Source organism: Rosa rugosa, chromosome 1 (assembly GCF_958449725.1).
Source record: "Rosa rugosa chromosome 1, drRosRugo1.1, whole genome shotgun sequence".
Taxonomy (NCBI): domain Eukaryota; kingdom Viridiplantae; phylum Streptophyta; class Magnoliopsida; order Rosales; family Rosaceae; genus Rosa; species Rosa rugosa.
Genome location: NC_084820.1, coordinates 30,047,957 through 30,062,763, shown reverse-complemented (window position 1 = coordinate 30,062,763; position 14,807 = coordinate 30,047,957). Strand labels below are relative to the sequence as shown.

The 14,807-nt window shown below is 35.6% G+C and overlaps 1 protein-coding gene across 1 annotated transcript; it reads left to right on the top strand.

The window, feature by feature from the left end:
- The first annotated feature begins 3,930 nt into the window (after positions 1–3,930).
- LOC133724590 (histone deacetylase 14, chloroplastic) lies at positions 3,931–13,061 on the top strand. Its single transcript, XM_062151350.1, has 9 exons — positions 3,931–4,103; positions 5,319–5,581; positions 6,285–6,359; positions 7,144–7,245; positions 7,731–7,802; positions 7,928–7,984; positions 8,159–8,410; positions 12,208–12,389; positions 12,570–13,061. The coding sequence occupies exons 1-9, from the start codon at positions 4,064–4,066 to the stop codon at positions 12,868–12,870; spliced, it is 1,344 nt and encodes a 447-aa protein (XP_062007334.1). The 5' UTR covers positions 3,931–4,063; the 3' UTR covers positions 12,871–13,061.
- The last annotated feature ends 1,746 nt before the right edge of the window (positions 13,062–14,807 follow it).

The following is a 14,807-nucleotide window of genomic DNA, read 5'->3' as shown; positions in this document are numbered from 1 at the left end:
GTAGCACTGAAGCAAAAATGTAGTTTCTTGAATGTAGAAATACAAAAACAATAGTAAAGCCTTAGTCCAAAGCCTGGAAATTCTTAGACACACTCTAGACAAGTCTATTGCAAATCCATGAAACCCTTGTCAATCAACTATGAACAAGCAACAATCTTCCATATCAAGAATCTTCATTAAACAATAGTGGTTCTTCTGTAACTTTTCTATAATGCTTCTTCAAGAAACGAACAAAATTTATCAATTAATCTTGCAGACCAATAGAGTAGACCAACCAAGAATATCGCAATGGATGCTAAACAATCAGTGTAGAGATAGCAACCAACAATGGAATTTTGTAGATGACAAGAAGCTCAACTATCAATGGATGCGACTTGCTACACCTTTCGTGGTATTAATGTTACTGATATTGCAAACTCTAACAACGTACAGCACAACAATATCTCATCATCTACTTTCATATATGTCCAAATCAATAGAGAATAAGCATAATTCGATCAATCATCACTTGTTCAGCATATAAAACCACTCGTCTAAAATAGAATTACTGATATAGCATGATTCAAGAACCATTCCAGATCGAAGAACCTTCTATATTGAGACAAATTCAAAAGTTAGAACGAGAAGTAGTCCAACTGAGCTAAGATTGAAATGCACACCAGATGTTCGACGAAATAATTGTGAGAGATCTTAGTCCATTAGTTGCAAATCACTACCAGATGCGGTGAGAGCTTCAGAATTATCTAGAGTTTTGTAACCTCAAGAACACCAAATTTCACAGAGCTTCAAGAATTAACAACTTTTTTTTTTTTTTCTAGAGGATGGAAAAGCACAATCAAACACTGGATATATGAAACCAAAGCTTCGAAGCTAAAAGATCACAGTAAATTTCAGCAATTATCTTCGAAAACTAGTAGAATCGAACTTCTTCTTCAATGTAAAACTTATCTGAATCTTTGTAGGTAGAGAACTTAATCGAATACGGAAAGGCTTGAATCGAGTATGATACTGATCTTGAAATCTTGTTGATTAAACCCTAGGTCACCGATCAACATGAGCTCTTGATACCATGAAAGCTTGAAGAAGAAGAAAAAATGTAGAGAAAATAGAGAGACTATGCTACTGTATTGATCGAATGAATTGAAAAGGGTTACAACAGCAACTTATATAGTTTCTGGACACGTGTACAATAGCTGTAGATTTGGTAAAAATGCGGCAAGTTTTTACTCTCTCTGCTAACAACTAGCACCCACATGAAGACAGCCAAAAGAATTCTTCGTTCCCTCAAAGGTACACTTGATTTTGGTTTACTTTATTCACCAGCAAATGATTTGAAGCTTATGGGTTATAGTGATAGTGACTGGGCTAGAGATATTGATGATAGAAAGAGTATAACTAGATTTGTTTTTTATATGGGAGATGCAGCTTTCACATGGACTTCAAAGAAGCAACCAATTGTGACACTTTCTACTTATGAGGCAGAATATGTTGCTGCAACATCATGTGTTTGTCATGCTATTTGGCTTAGAAATTTGTTGAAAGAGCTTAACTTGGCACAAAAGGAAGCTACTAAAGTCTGCATTGACAACAAGTCTGCAATAGCTTTGGCGAAGAATCCAATGTTTCATGAAAAGAACAAGCACATTGACACAAGGTATCACAAAATCAAAGAATTTGTGAGCAAGAAGGAGATTCAGCCCAAGTTTGTCAAGTCAGCCAACCAGATTGCCGACATCTTCACAAAACCTTTTAAAATAAAGACATTTAGCAAATTGAGAGCTTTACTGAGAGTCGGTCCAAAACCTAAAAGTCATGTTTAAGGGAGGATGTTGGAAAATAAACATGTCTTTAATTAGTTGTTATTTGGTGTTTAATTAGAAGGTTTAATGTGTGAGTTACATGCATGAGTTAGTGGGTGTAATGTGTGAAATAATGGGTATTTCCGTTATGTAAGTTGGTGGTCATTCAAGGTGTAATGGGTGATTATGATATAGAGTTATGAGTCAATAAGTTAGACGTCGGTTATGGACGTTATAGAGTCTAGAATTATTGTTAGTGTCCTATATATTGCATGAGTTGCATGTAATCATTTGTGTGCATTGTAATGAAATATTCTCTCTTCCATAATATTGAGTGTATGTATTCTCCATCCAGTTCTAACAGGGGGCTTGGCCTTTGTGATATCTCTTGCTTATTATTAGGCATGGAATGGCTTGGCTTGCCTCCCTTAGGTTCTAAATAAAAACTTTGCAATAAGCCTAGCTTGCTAGGCATGAACAAGATGGCATAGTAGGTGTATAATTACTCTTATTACTCTAGGCTTCACTCGTTGACCTAATATCGATACAATGGGTCTTAGATCGAGTCTAGGCCCAATCTTTGTCCTTAGAACTCTCCACAAAAATAGGTTTACATTTTCGGGTATCAACAGCTTGTGGCTGCAATATTCCTATGACATTCTTCTCTTCTAATCTATAGTTTGGGTGTTTTGATTAGGCTTGCCTGGTTGAAGTACTTGTTGTCTGTACTATTTGTGTTTGTTGTGTTGAGCCCTAGAGTTGGCTCTTGTGTTGCACTATTCTTTTCTTCTTAATGAAGTTTTATTTCTCTTTTTTGAAAAAAAAAAAAAAAAGCAGTGAAATTACAAACTGTTTAAGGATATTCGATTTATGTGTGTCTTACCAAATTAGGATTACTTTCTATTGTTGTAATAAGAGAAGATTGTTCTAGATTCCTAATCTTAATTAGAATAGGATTACTTGTACTCAATGGTTTTGTACTTGTATCCTCTCTATATAGAGGCTCCTATTATCAATGAAAGACACAACTATTCTCCCAATTTTCTCTTTGATTTCATTATTCTTAAACATAGACAAGATCCATGTGAGATCTTATACAACAAGATATCAAATTAATAAAAGCACTTGAGAAATATGAGAAGGGAAAATTATGCAATCATTGTTGGTGACAAAAAATTTCGTAGATGATTTTGACTCACCAATGAATGTGGACTGGAGCGGGAGTTGACCAGGAACGATCGAGAAGCTTCATTTGAGTGTTGACTTGGAGTTTGACCGTCGACTTGAAGAGGAGGGGGATACCTGCAGAAAACCCTCTGATGCCTAAGCCAGTACATTTCTTAGTTGAGTGGAGTAAAACAAGCTAGAATGAGATATCATACCTGGTTGTCTTGCCCCCTACTTATAGGTGTGAGGTGACTTGGGTCATAAGTTGTGATTTATTACCGCCTTTATACTTGTACTTATTTCCGAGCTTTATGATAGTCATCATTGCCGCGCTTAATAGGCGTCATCATTATCGTGCTTAATAGCCGTCATCACTGTAGCATTTACAAATTGTAATTATCATCGTATTCATGGTCATATTTACTCGTATATTCATGGCGAGGTTTAATCGTCATGATTGTGAGTCAAATTTGTTGAGTACCCCACAATCATATTTAATTACCAATAACGTTCACTTTCTTGACACTGAATAAGGAAATTATGCTCAACTACCATGGTACCATTCGATCAAGATCTAAAAGTGGAAAATAAAACAACTCAAACTTAAATTTTTTTTTTTTCACTATTAGACCTAAAACAAAGAGTAATTGAGTAGAATTTCCCTACTCAGTAACTAAACACGTGACACCATATATTGAACATTTTTTTATAATGTTCACTAGGTTCAGCAACTGAGCAAGAGTATTATGCTCAATTACCCATAAATATCTAAATGAATTAATTTTAAATTTCAATTATTTTATTTCTTGCCTTAATTATTGAGCTGGTGAACAATGTAAATATGCAAACGCTTGTTTTCTCCGTGGATAACCTCCTCCACTCGATCTTCGCTTCTTGGGTAGTAACTATTATAGACACGTGGTGAGATTAGGCCACAGATGCCATTGAATTGAGGCCTACCATATCTATCCTAATGGTTTAATTCGACTTTGCCATAAGTTTCATATTGCCGCCATCTGCCGTTTAACGTCCTCTGCTACTACTTGTTACCTTTACCCGCGGCAAAAGTGTTGCACTCCGGCCAATAGTCTGTGTTCATGGACCTCCTTTCAGTTCCTTCTTCGCCGTCTTTGGCCGGTAAACCTCTCTCTCTCTGAATCATAACTTTTCCGCTCATCTGGTCTATATGCTTCATCAATTATATCGAATTAATTTGTGAGGTTTTCCCATCAGAGTCTGGAAATAGTGTACAAGGCTTTGTAAATTGATGTCAAGATTCTTCATGGTTTTGGTTTGGCTACTCTCATTTTGCTTCCACATTCAAGTAAAGTAGTATTTACATAGTAACTTTGAAATAATGGGTTATGGTCATTGCTCTCTAATTGAAGTTATAGATGGGGAACAGTTTTGGTGTTGCAAGCTTGCAATGCCACATATCATGACTCATGAGACAAGTCTGTATGTTTGCCCCTTGATTATTAACTTAAGATCTTGATCCTCTTAACACGAGTCTTCATCTTCTTAGGGCTTAGGGCTTAGGGCTAGTAAAAAGATCCCAAGATGAAATATCTCTTCATCAAAGGCGTAATTGATGGAAAAGGAACTCCAGTAAATGGAACATCTTTCCCAATCTAAACAGGGAAATACATGATACAAACATTTGAATTACTTGGCTTGGAACTTCAATTGGTATACAAAACAATGGCTTTAACATTTGGAAATTGTCTTGAAAAGTCATTTCTCAAAGGAATGTTCAAATGAATTAAAGAAAGCTGCCAGAATGTTTTGGAGACTGCCACAGCTAAGAAATTCATGCATTCCTTACTAAGTAGGTTTAGTTCAAGTGCCTATCAGTGAGTATGTTTAATTTAGAATTATAGTCTGTAGTTCTAGTTATGCAGTTAAGTTGCAATAGAATAGGAACTGAGCCACGTTGACACAGGTTTAGAACCAGTAATCAAGTTATTGGTCATGTTTAGCCTGCAAAACGGTTGGCATGGAATTCAGTTTGAGCCTGGCTAGCTAGTTAATAACAAGCTAAATTATGAACAGATCTTAATATCAATCAATATGCCTCCTCCGGATCACAAGCATGAAATTCATTGGTTTCAAGGCTTCGTCTATATATTTATTAGTCACAATGATGTTCTTCCTCAAATTTGGTTTCTCATTGATGTATGTTGCTTGAGATATTCTTTTCTTTTCTTTTCTTTTTTTAATCATAATTTATACAAATAATGTCCTGTTTCAGATGTATGGTATGCCATTTGGTGCAATAGTTCTTAATCTGTTTGATATATTGGAGCAGTTTGTATACTGCAAATATTCTGAAGATAACTGTTCTGGTTTTAGGGAATGTGTTGTTTTTGGCACGGCAGCGTTTTTGCAACTGGAGGAGTCCTGAAAGACTTCACTTGGATGCAATATTTGCAACAGATGGAATTTTGTATAAGAATTTGCGAAGAGGAAGGGGATGTTTCTCCAAAACAACAGAAGCTTCTAGTTCTTTTTCAAATGGTACTGGCCATGGAGAAAGTCCATACATACCCATTAATACAAAACCAAGTGATGCACGTATAATTTATGCTGTAGCTCCTGCCATGGGTCATAACCAGGTACACTCATCTTTTTAGTTGGGAACCTTTCCTTTTCCTTAGCTTTTGGGCTTGCTCTGCTGGAAATGTTTACGTATTCTATCAAATGTAAGTCCTTTCTGGGCCATGGTTAGAATGAGATAGGCATGCATGATGAATTGGACTTGCTGAGCAATGCCTTGAATAGTACCAACCAATCTGTTCTCCTGCTGAGCCTGTTTTAAACTGCTTTTGTGCTGGCTTATCAGCTGATTCTATTGCTGAGAGCTTTAACATTCCCCATTCAAGATCTTAGGCCTTCGCTCTTGAGTACTTACCCAGACAAACAAATCAGTGTAGTATCCATTATCATTGCTGTACTATTCGGTTAATCATACTTCATGTAGAGTCAATCCATGTATAAGCCTTGTAGATAGAGGCATTTGAAGGGATGTTTTATCTGAGATTTAAGCATGTCAAAAATAGTCCTACATATTCCCAGCAGAATGGTGTCAGTTGGTGGGAAACTCTTCAAATAATGTTGTTTTGCCTTACAGTATTAAAAAAATTGTCAACGTATCCTTGAAGTAGATTATCTCATGACAAGTTCTATGATCCACCATCAATCTGTTGAGTCGCTAGCTATCGTGCTTGGTACTTAGTAGTCTGTTTCTCTTCATTGTATCGTTAACTGTGATATTTCTATATGCCTTTAATTTTAGTTTCAACTTATTATTGCCAACAGGAGGCTCATCCAGAATCTCACTTTAGAGTTCCTGCTATAGTGCAGGCTCTTGACAAATTGGAGCTCACACCAAAGGTATCGCTCACTCTGTGAGATATATCTCATGAAATGGAAATATCTCAATCTATAATACATTTTTTACTTGCCTTTCCAATTTAACAAGGAAAATCAAGGAATATATGGTATAATGTTTCTTAATCAGCTCATGATCTTTTTCAGGATGCCATTATCATGATTGTTACCAATCTTAATCAGTGATAGTTTCATCTTTTCCTCAGAAAAAAAAAAAAAAAAAAAGTTTCAAGTACTGAGTTGAGTTCAATTATTTGTTCTCATTGCAATGGACTTTAGCCCACTTAACCTTGTTTTCTTCCACACCAGATTCATTGCCAGTCTTTTAGTTAACAGATCTCCCAAGTACAGGACCTCAAAATCCTTGACAATAATCCTCACATAGGCATGTTGAGGCCAATATGGTCCGACTGACCATGTACACTTTAGAACTATGCTCTTGATATAGTTGGTTGACTACCACTATGGATAGATATCAACGGCATGCAATCACTTGGGCCACACTCGTATGTGTAGTAATACATTCCTCAGCCATTCCAATTGAAGTTCTGTATGTTGATTGAAAATGAAATGGTTTTATATTTCTATGTTCCATCTGTTAAATAGGAGCATTAGGGTATTGTTCTGTATTCGGCTATGTGGTAGATAAGGGTGTTGTTGCCGTAAGACCTTCCTATTTGTTTAATTGGGCATCTGGTTCATTCTTTTGTACTATATTTCTCTGTAAAGATATCTTTGTAGTAAAATATACTACAGTTTGTTTAATCATCTTTTCTTTGTAACCCAGTTCCGTGGCTCGAAGGTTATTGAACTTCAAAAATTTAGGCCAGCATCAGTGGATGACATCACAAGTGTTCATACTCAATCATATGTATCAGGCCTTGAAAAGGTAGATTCTAAGTTAACCAACAAATTAGGATTGTATGATGTGCTGGGGAACTGGCAGATATAAGGCTCAAAGAAGCTTTTCTTCACAGCTGCTATTTTTTGTTTTCAATACTGGGGGCACTGGAAATATTAAATTTCGTATAGCTTGAGAATTTAATTGGCTATAGGCTGGACTGCATCACTTAGTTCAAGTCTTTGTACCATCTCCACTCTTTCCTTGTATATGGTGTTTATTTCTCTTCACTTTTCCTACTGACGTTGTCAGCCTTGGACATCTATTGGTACTGGAAATATATGTTTTTTCTCATAATGGTAGTACTATAAAGGGATATATATATATATGTTTTTTTTTTCTTTTTTTGGTAATGATTTTATATGTTGTATGGGAATGTATTTTTAAAACCATCAATTTTGAGGCACCCTTTGCTCCTTTAGATTTAATATTTGTTTTTAGTCATCTTATTTGCCCCCTCCTTCCATTTCTAGGCTATGGATCAAGCCTCAAAAGACGGCCTTATTTTTATAGAAGGCTCTGGACCAACATATGCAACTGTTGAGGTAAGTCATTTCAGCTTTCTTTTCCAAGTTTAATTGTATAAGCAAACTGGTTAGCTATTCTTTCATAACAATCAAATAGTTTGTTTTCAGTTCCGCTTCTACTAACAGCGGTGTTAATAATGTAGACATTCCAGGAGTCAATGATTGCAGCTGGAGCAGGAATTGCCTTAATTGATTCAGTGGTGATTTCTCAATCAGTGTCTTGCTGATAATCTAGGCTAATTATGTGTCCTGAACTGTTTGGGTGATACGTTTGCATTGAAGTTCAATTGATTGTGAGACTCTTCTTCAAAAAGATCAAAATTTTATATGGTGTAAATCTCGTCTCTTCCAATACATTCTTTTTCTTATCTCAGGTAGCAGAGTCAAAGAACAGCAGGGATCCACCTACTGGTTTTGCTTTAATAAGACCTCCAGGACACCATGCAATTCCAAAGGGTCCGATGGGGTTTTGTGTGTTTGGAAATATTGCTATTGCAGCTCGTTATGCTCAGCGTGCACATGGCTTGAAGCGTGTCTTTATAATTGATTTTGATGTTCACCACGGGAATGGGACAAATGATGCTTTCTATGAGGATCCAGATATATTCTTCCTTTCAACTCACCAAGTAAGTAACAATTTTCAGTACATTGTCTGTTCGAGTTTATTCATAAGTTCTTGTTATGCTAGTCTAGATTTGAAGCTTTCTTCATGGTTAAAGATTGCTGATGGTAGTGTGAAAATATCCCTTCAAGTAATAAATTACAAACTTAATTAAAGCCCCAATATTGAGCCAATTGTCAACCCAAAATCTGACAGTTCATCCATCACCAGTCGTCCAGATTTAAGCCAAGGTACTTGAACCGTTAACAAAGGCTTTATAATTGAATTCACTAATAAAATTATATTGTGGTTAGTGGATAATTTTCTTTGATGATAGCACACCATAAACCCTGATTATTATGTTGAAGCCTCCAACTAGCTTTAGCCACCATCACTTGATTCATACCACCAGTTCTGTTGATTCCTAAGCCACCAGCCTCTTTAGGTTGGTGACAATGTCCCATTAGACCAAGTGGACTTTCTTTCTATTTCCTTTTTACACCAAAGGAAACTTCAATTTATTTATCTAGATTATTATGCCAGTGCAATTTAGCAGTTTGCAGGGCATAAAAGGGAGAAGCCAACTGGCCAACCTATGATGGACTTTGTCTAAATTCCAGAATGAGTGTGCTTGGTGATTCTTGAGTGAATGATAGACATTTCAAGCTAGTTACCAGGATTATAGTCAAATGAGAGCCACATACTAACAGGTATACTATATGGTGGCGGTTGAACAGAAGATGAGATTTATCAAAGTTCACAGCCTGGCCGGATAAACCTTGGAACACATAAACACATTAATATAAAAAATAACAAGTGAGAAGTTTTGGACCAGATTGGGAAGCTATAACAGGCTTGCTCTGAACTTTGAGAAATCTTCTTACACAAAACAAATATGTAAGGTGAAAGGTTGTCCCTTGTCCATTACCACTTTGATCTTTAAAAGACCTAAGAGAGATCACCATATAAGCATATGTGAGAACTTGAGGAGGGGATAAGTGCATAGTAAGCTTTCTAATAGAGAGAGGTAATTGGGCTTCATGACCATCTTAATAAAGAACCATTACAGCCTACCATAGGCTTTGGACAGATCAATCTTCAGGCAAACAAACCTTTAGCCACCTTAAAAATTACTGTATTTTTGGAGAAGCTCTTTCCCAACCGTTATATTACCTGAAACATGCCTACCAGGAACATAGCTAACCTGATTAGGACTGATTAGAAAGTAGTTTGAAGACGTATAGGTCTAAATTGGGTAACATTATAAGGATTCTGAGTTTCGGGAATCAGGGTGATGATGGTATGGTTCAGACCAGAATGAAAAATCCCTGATTTGAATGCAGACTTTACAATCTCAGCGATCTCAGTTTCATACAAATTCCAATGCTTTGGTAAAGAAAGGCGGGAAAGCTATCAAGTCCTGGAGACTTGAGCCCTCCAGTGTTGGATATAGCCATCATAACTGCAAGTTGGCTTACCTCCTTTTGCAGATTTTGCACATCCAAAGGATTGAGGATGGGAAAAGGATGAGGTATCTGGAATTTCATATGTCAATTACACTCATCAGAGAACAGCTGACCAAAGAATCTAACAGCAATTTCCTTCATGTCATTAAGATTAGTGCACCGCTTTTGATTACAATCATATATCCCTTCAATCTTGTTCTTCTTTCCACCTCATCATGGTAGTTAAGTGAAACAATAGTGTTTTGATCAGCATTCTTAAGCCATTTATCCCTTGACTTTTGTTGCCACAAAATTGCTTCTTGATTACAAAGAAGATCATACTCCTTGGTTAAGGTTTCTTCAAGATTCTTCAAACCTTTTCTAAATACTACCAAGTCTTGCCAGAAATCTTCTTTGTTTACTGAAAATCTTTCCATAAACATCTTGAAACCACTTAGAAAGAGCTCTGGAAAGCTGGGTAGACTTATCATTAAAATCCCTGTAGCAACAGTCCAAGTATTACTTATGAGTTTGGAAAACAGATCATCACCTAACCACATGCTTGAAATATGAATGGAGAAGCACGACTTTTAGGTTATTAGAAAGCATTTGGAGCAGTAGAGGACGTACAGGGATCAGACTTCATCCCCAGGGGGTGTCTAATGAAAGCCTTCACTATTTCACAAACCTCTGTCAAGTCTGTCTTTAATCCTCTTATTAGTCCATGTAAAAGTAGAGACTTGGTATCCAAATAAAGGTCAATTAATCATGGCATCTCTTTCAATCATATCTCTTAAACTTTCAGCCTTCTTGCCAAATATCCACTGCTTGTCTCAAGACTGAAACCAGGTCATTGAAATCACCAATGAGCATCCAAGGAAGATCAGCACCATCAAGGTAATTCTACAGAGAACTTCTGATTGAGAGAAAAGCCAAGTACCATGAGAACCCTTGGCAGTGATTTATTGAGAGTTTGACAGTTTGTTTGTAACCACAATATCAATGTTGATTTTTTTGTTTTTTTATTTCCTGTAGATTCCCCCTGAAAAGCCATTAGCATCAACAATTTTGTATTCGAAGAACTGAAATTTAAAAGAAAGCTTACCGACTTCTGAGTTGAACCCTACGTACACGAAGAGTAAGGATACAATTGAAGGCATTTTAACTAGATCAAAAAACAGCATTTCTGAACTTCTTACCACCTGCTCCTCACACATTCCAAAAAACGATTTTAGTCATTGATAAAACATTGAGGAGGGGATAGGAGAGTCCTAATGATTAGCCGTCAACCGTATCCTCCGAGTTGAGGACCAGTTTTGTTTTTGTTCATTTGCATCACTACCAATGGATTGCTGCAAAGTAGCAGATTCAGTATGTTTAGAAGGAACCTGATCAATGCTTAAAGATCTCCTTTAACCGCACATTATGACAAGAATGAGTACTTTCCTCAGGAGGCAATGGCCAAAACCAGCAGAAGGATTCAAAATAGAAGAGGAAGCTGGGCGGATTAACACTATTGATCAAGGTACTGAGGGTGCTGAACTGGGGCTTAAAATTATTGCTCTGGAAGTGGAGCTTTTATTCTTCCTCAGTTGATATGTAGTAGTGAGCTAGGGGTGGTGTTCCTTGAAATGATGGTCTCAGATGACTTTGTCTTATCATCTTATCATGCAAGGGCTTCTTCATAGGACTTTCTATCTTTTCAGGTTGACCTCGATAATTCAGCCAGCGTACTCGTTCCAGGTGAATCAGTCTGAAAATAAGCCTTCACAATCTTTTCCTCCACCTGTTCCCAAATTAGCAAAATTTATGGTTCATTAAGCTGCTTAAATGCCTTCAATTGTATCCTAAGTTTGTGTACCTAGTGTTCAACTCAGAAGTCAGTAAGCTTTTTCCTAAATGCCTAGTATGATTTGATAATTGTCATCAAGGATTGTGAAATCCTTTATCAAGTTTATCATTAATACATTTAGAAAAGCACATATCAGATCCGCCACATTTACCTAGTAGGATTTGATAATCCACCAGGCTTAACAATATTGGCTACGCGTGCCTACGTACAAGGATTCATAGCACAAAGGCATAGCTTAATAAGACTGTAAGAGCCCTCTGGAGGAAGAGTAGCATTAAGAGATGAATCAAATAGTCTCCTCAAAACAATGCGTTTTTTCATCGATATAGGTTATCAGGGAATTGGCCAAACATGAAAACAAAAACAGTACCGAGTTGTAACTAATTAACTAATTCAGAAGTAATGATTGAGTTACCTCTAACATATCTCATTTTTTTTCGTTGTTTATAGATACATTTGAATACATTATTGATGTTTATTGGAAAATATTGATGTATATATTACTGCACCAATTTTTTGATTTAGGATGGGAGTTACCCTGGTACTGGAAAATTTGATGAGATAGGTCGCGGAGATGGCGAAGGAACGACACTAAATCTTCCTCTACCAGGTGGCTCAGGTGATACTGCCATGAGAACTGTGTTTGATGAAGTAATTGTGCCATGTGCTCAAAGGTTTAAGCCAGATATTATTCTCGTCTCTGCTGGGTGAGTATTTCATTCCATGAAACACCAATATAGGTATAATTGATCGACTTCACGATTTAATTTATTTATATCACTCTCGTAAACTATGGAGAAACTATTCTTTGGATTATGTGAATTTTATATTTGAGAGATTGTACATAGCCAATCTTTAATATACATTCATTTAACTAAAAATTTCAGGTATGATGCGCATGCATTGGATCCACTTGCAAGTTTGCAATTTACAACTGGAACATATTACATGCTAGCATCTAGTATTCAACAACTTGCCAAGGATATTTGTGGTGGTCGATGCGTGTTTTTCTTAGAAGGAGGATACAATCTCGACTCTCTTTCATATTCCGTTGCAGATTCATTTCGTGCTTTTCTTAAAGAGCCAAGTTTGGCGTCTACGTTTGACAACCCTGCCATGTTGTATGAAGAGCCATCAATGAAGGTTAAGCAGGCAATTCAGAGGGTTAAACATTTACATTCTTTGTGAATATCTCATATTTTCACTATGTTTATCTATAAACTTATAAATAGTTATGTATATATCTTCACCACAAATGTAGCTAATGATTTGAGAGTCGAGTATTGTTATGCATGCATGTAAAAAACATCTCGGAGTATTGGGAACTGAAAAGTTTAGATTCAGACCTCTATGAAATGCTATTTAGATTGTGTTGATAACTCGATACCCAAAAAAAGCATGACACACATTCGAAGCACAATGAGGAAATACACAAGCAAACTATTAATTACTAAATTAACCATGTCAAATTGTAATCCACTTACGTCAATCCAAGCCACAATCACGCTCATAGGGTTTACAGAAATAGGTGTGGTGTGAAAGGTAACATAAATAAACCTACTACCTAATGATGAAGTCATGGGTTCGAGATCCTTTGATCATCTTTTAAAAAGAAAAAAAAAGGTAACATAAATACATAATGCTCGTTTTTATTTAACGTCATTGTCGATTTTGGTCTCAGACCCAAATTCAAGCCCAATAATTTAAAGGGTTTTTGTCCATTTACCCATTTTCTAGAGATTTTTTTCTCACTTACTTCATTAAGTTTTTTTAATGGACTAATTTCAGTTTACCCCCCTGAGGTTAGGGGTCGTCATCATGTTAGTCCCTCGAGTTTCAATTTAATCAGTAACACCCTTGTACTCTCCAAATTCATCAGCCGTGTCCAATTTTTACTATTCCGTCCAATTTGGACCGTTAAGTATGACTTTTGAAGGCTAAAATGGTAATTTCAAGACAAAAAAAAAACTAAAAAAAAAAAGATTTTTTTTTCTTTTTTTTTTTTGCATTTTTTTTCTGTATTTTTTTTCATTAAAATTTTTTTTTCTTGTTTTTTTCTTTTTCTTTTTCTTCGCTTATTATTATTATTATTATTATTATTTTTTATTATTTTGTCTTCAACCTATACACCACAAGTTATAATAGGTTTATAAAAACAAAAAAAATACTCTAAGTGGTTAAAAAGCCGCTCGCTGGTCTACGATATTTGTGATATATCTCCGATAAAGCGAAGAATTTTAGAATATATCTGTAAAATATAATAGTTTCCACAAATATCGAAGAATGCGAGCGAAGAATTTTAGGATATATCCCCAATAAAGTGAAGAAATATATGTATTTATTTTTTTAATCATATTTTACAAATATTTCTTCACTTTATTGGGGATATATCCTATTATTCTTCACTTTATAAACCTATTATATTTTATAGATATATTTTACAAATATATCCTAAAATTTTTCACTTTATCGGAGATATATCACAAATATCGTAGACCAGCGAGCGACTTTTTAACCACCTAGAGTATTTTTTTTTTGTTTTTATAAACCTATTATAACTTGTGGTGTATAGATTGAAGACAAAATTTATAAAAATAAAAAAATAAAAAGAAACACCTAGAGTATTTTTGTTTTTGTTTTTATAAACCTATTATAACTTATGGTGTATAGGTTGAAGACAAAATTTAAAAATAATAATAATAATAAGCGAAGAAACAGAAAAAAAAAAAAAAAAAAAAAGGGAAAAACATATATTTTATATATTTTTTTATAATTTGGAGCTCAAAATTACCATTTTACCCCCTACGTGGGGCCCACATAACAGATTTACAGCCAAATTAGACGGAATAGTAGAAATTGGACAAGGCTGATGAATTTGGAGAGTACAAGGGTGTTACTGATTAAATTGAAACTCGAGGGAATAACATGATGACGACCCCTAACCTTAGGGGGGTAAACTGAAATTAGTCCTTTTTTAATTCCCCCTTACCCAAAACACTCTAAGGAAGTCTTCCCTAATACCCCATAAAGTTTTTTTTTTGTTTTTTTTTTCTTTAATACCATTTTACCCTCACCCGTGTATTAGTTAGAAAGAGAGAAAAAATATAAGAGAGAGAAACCATAGG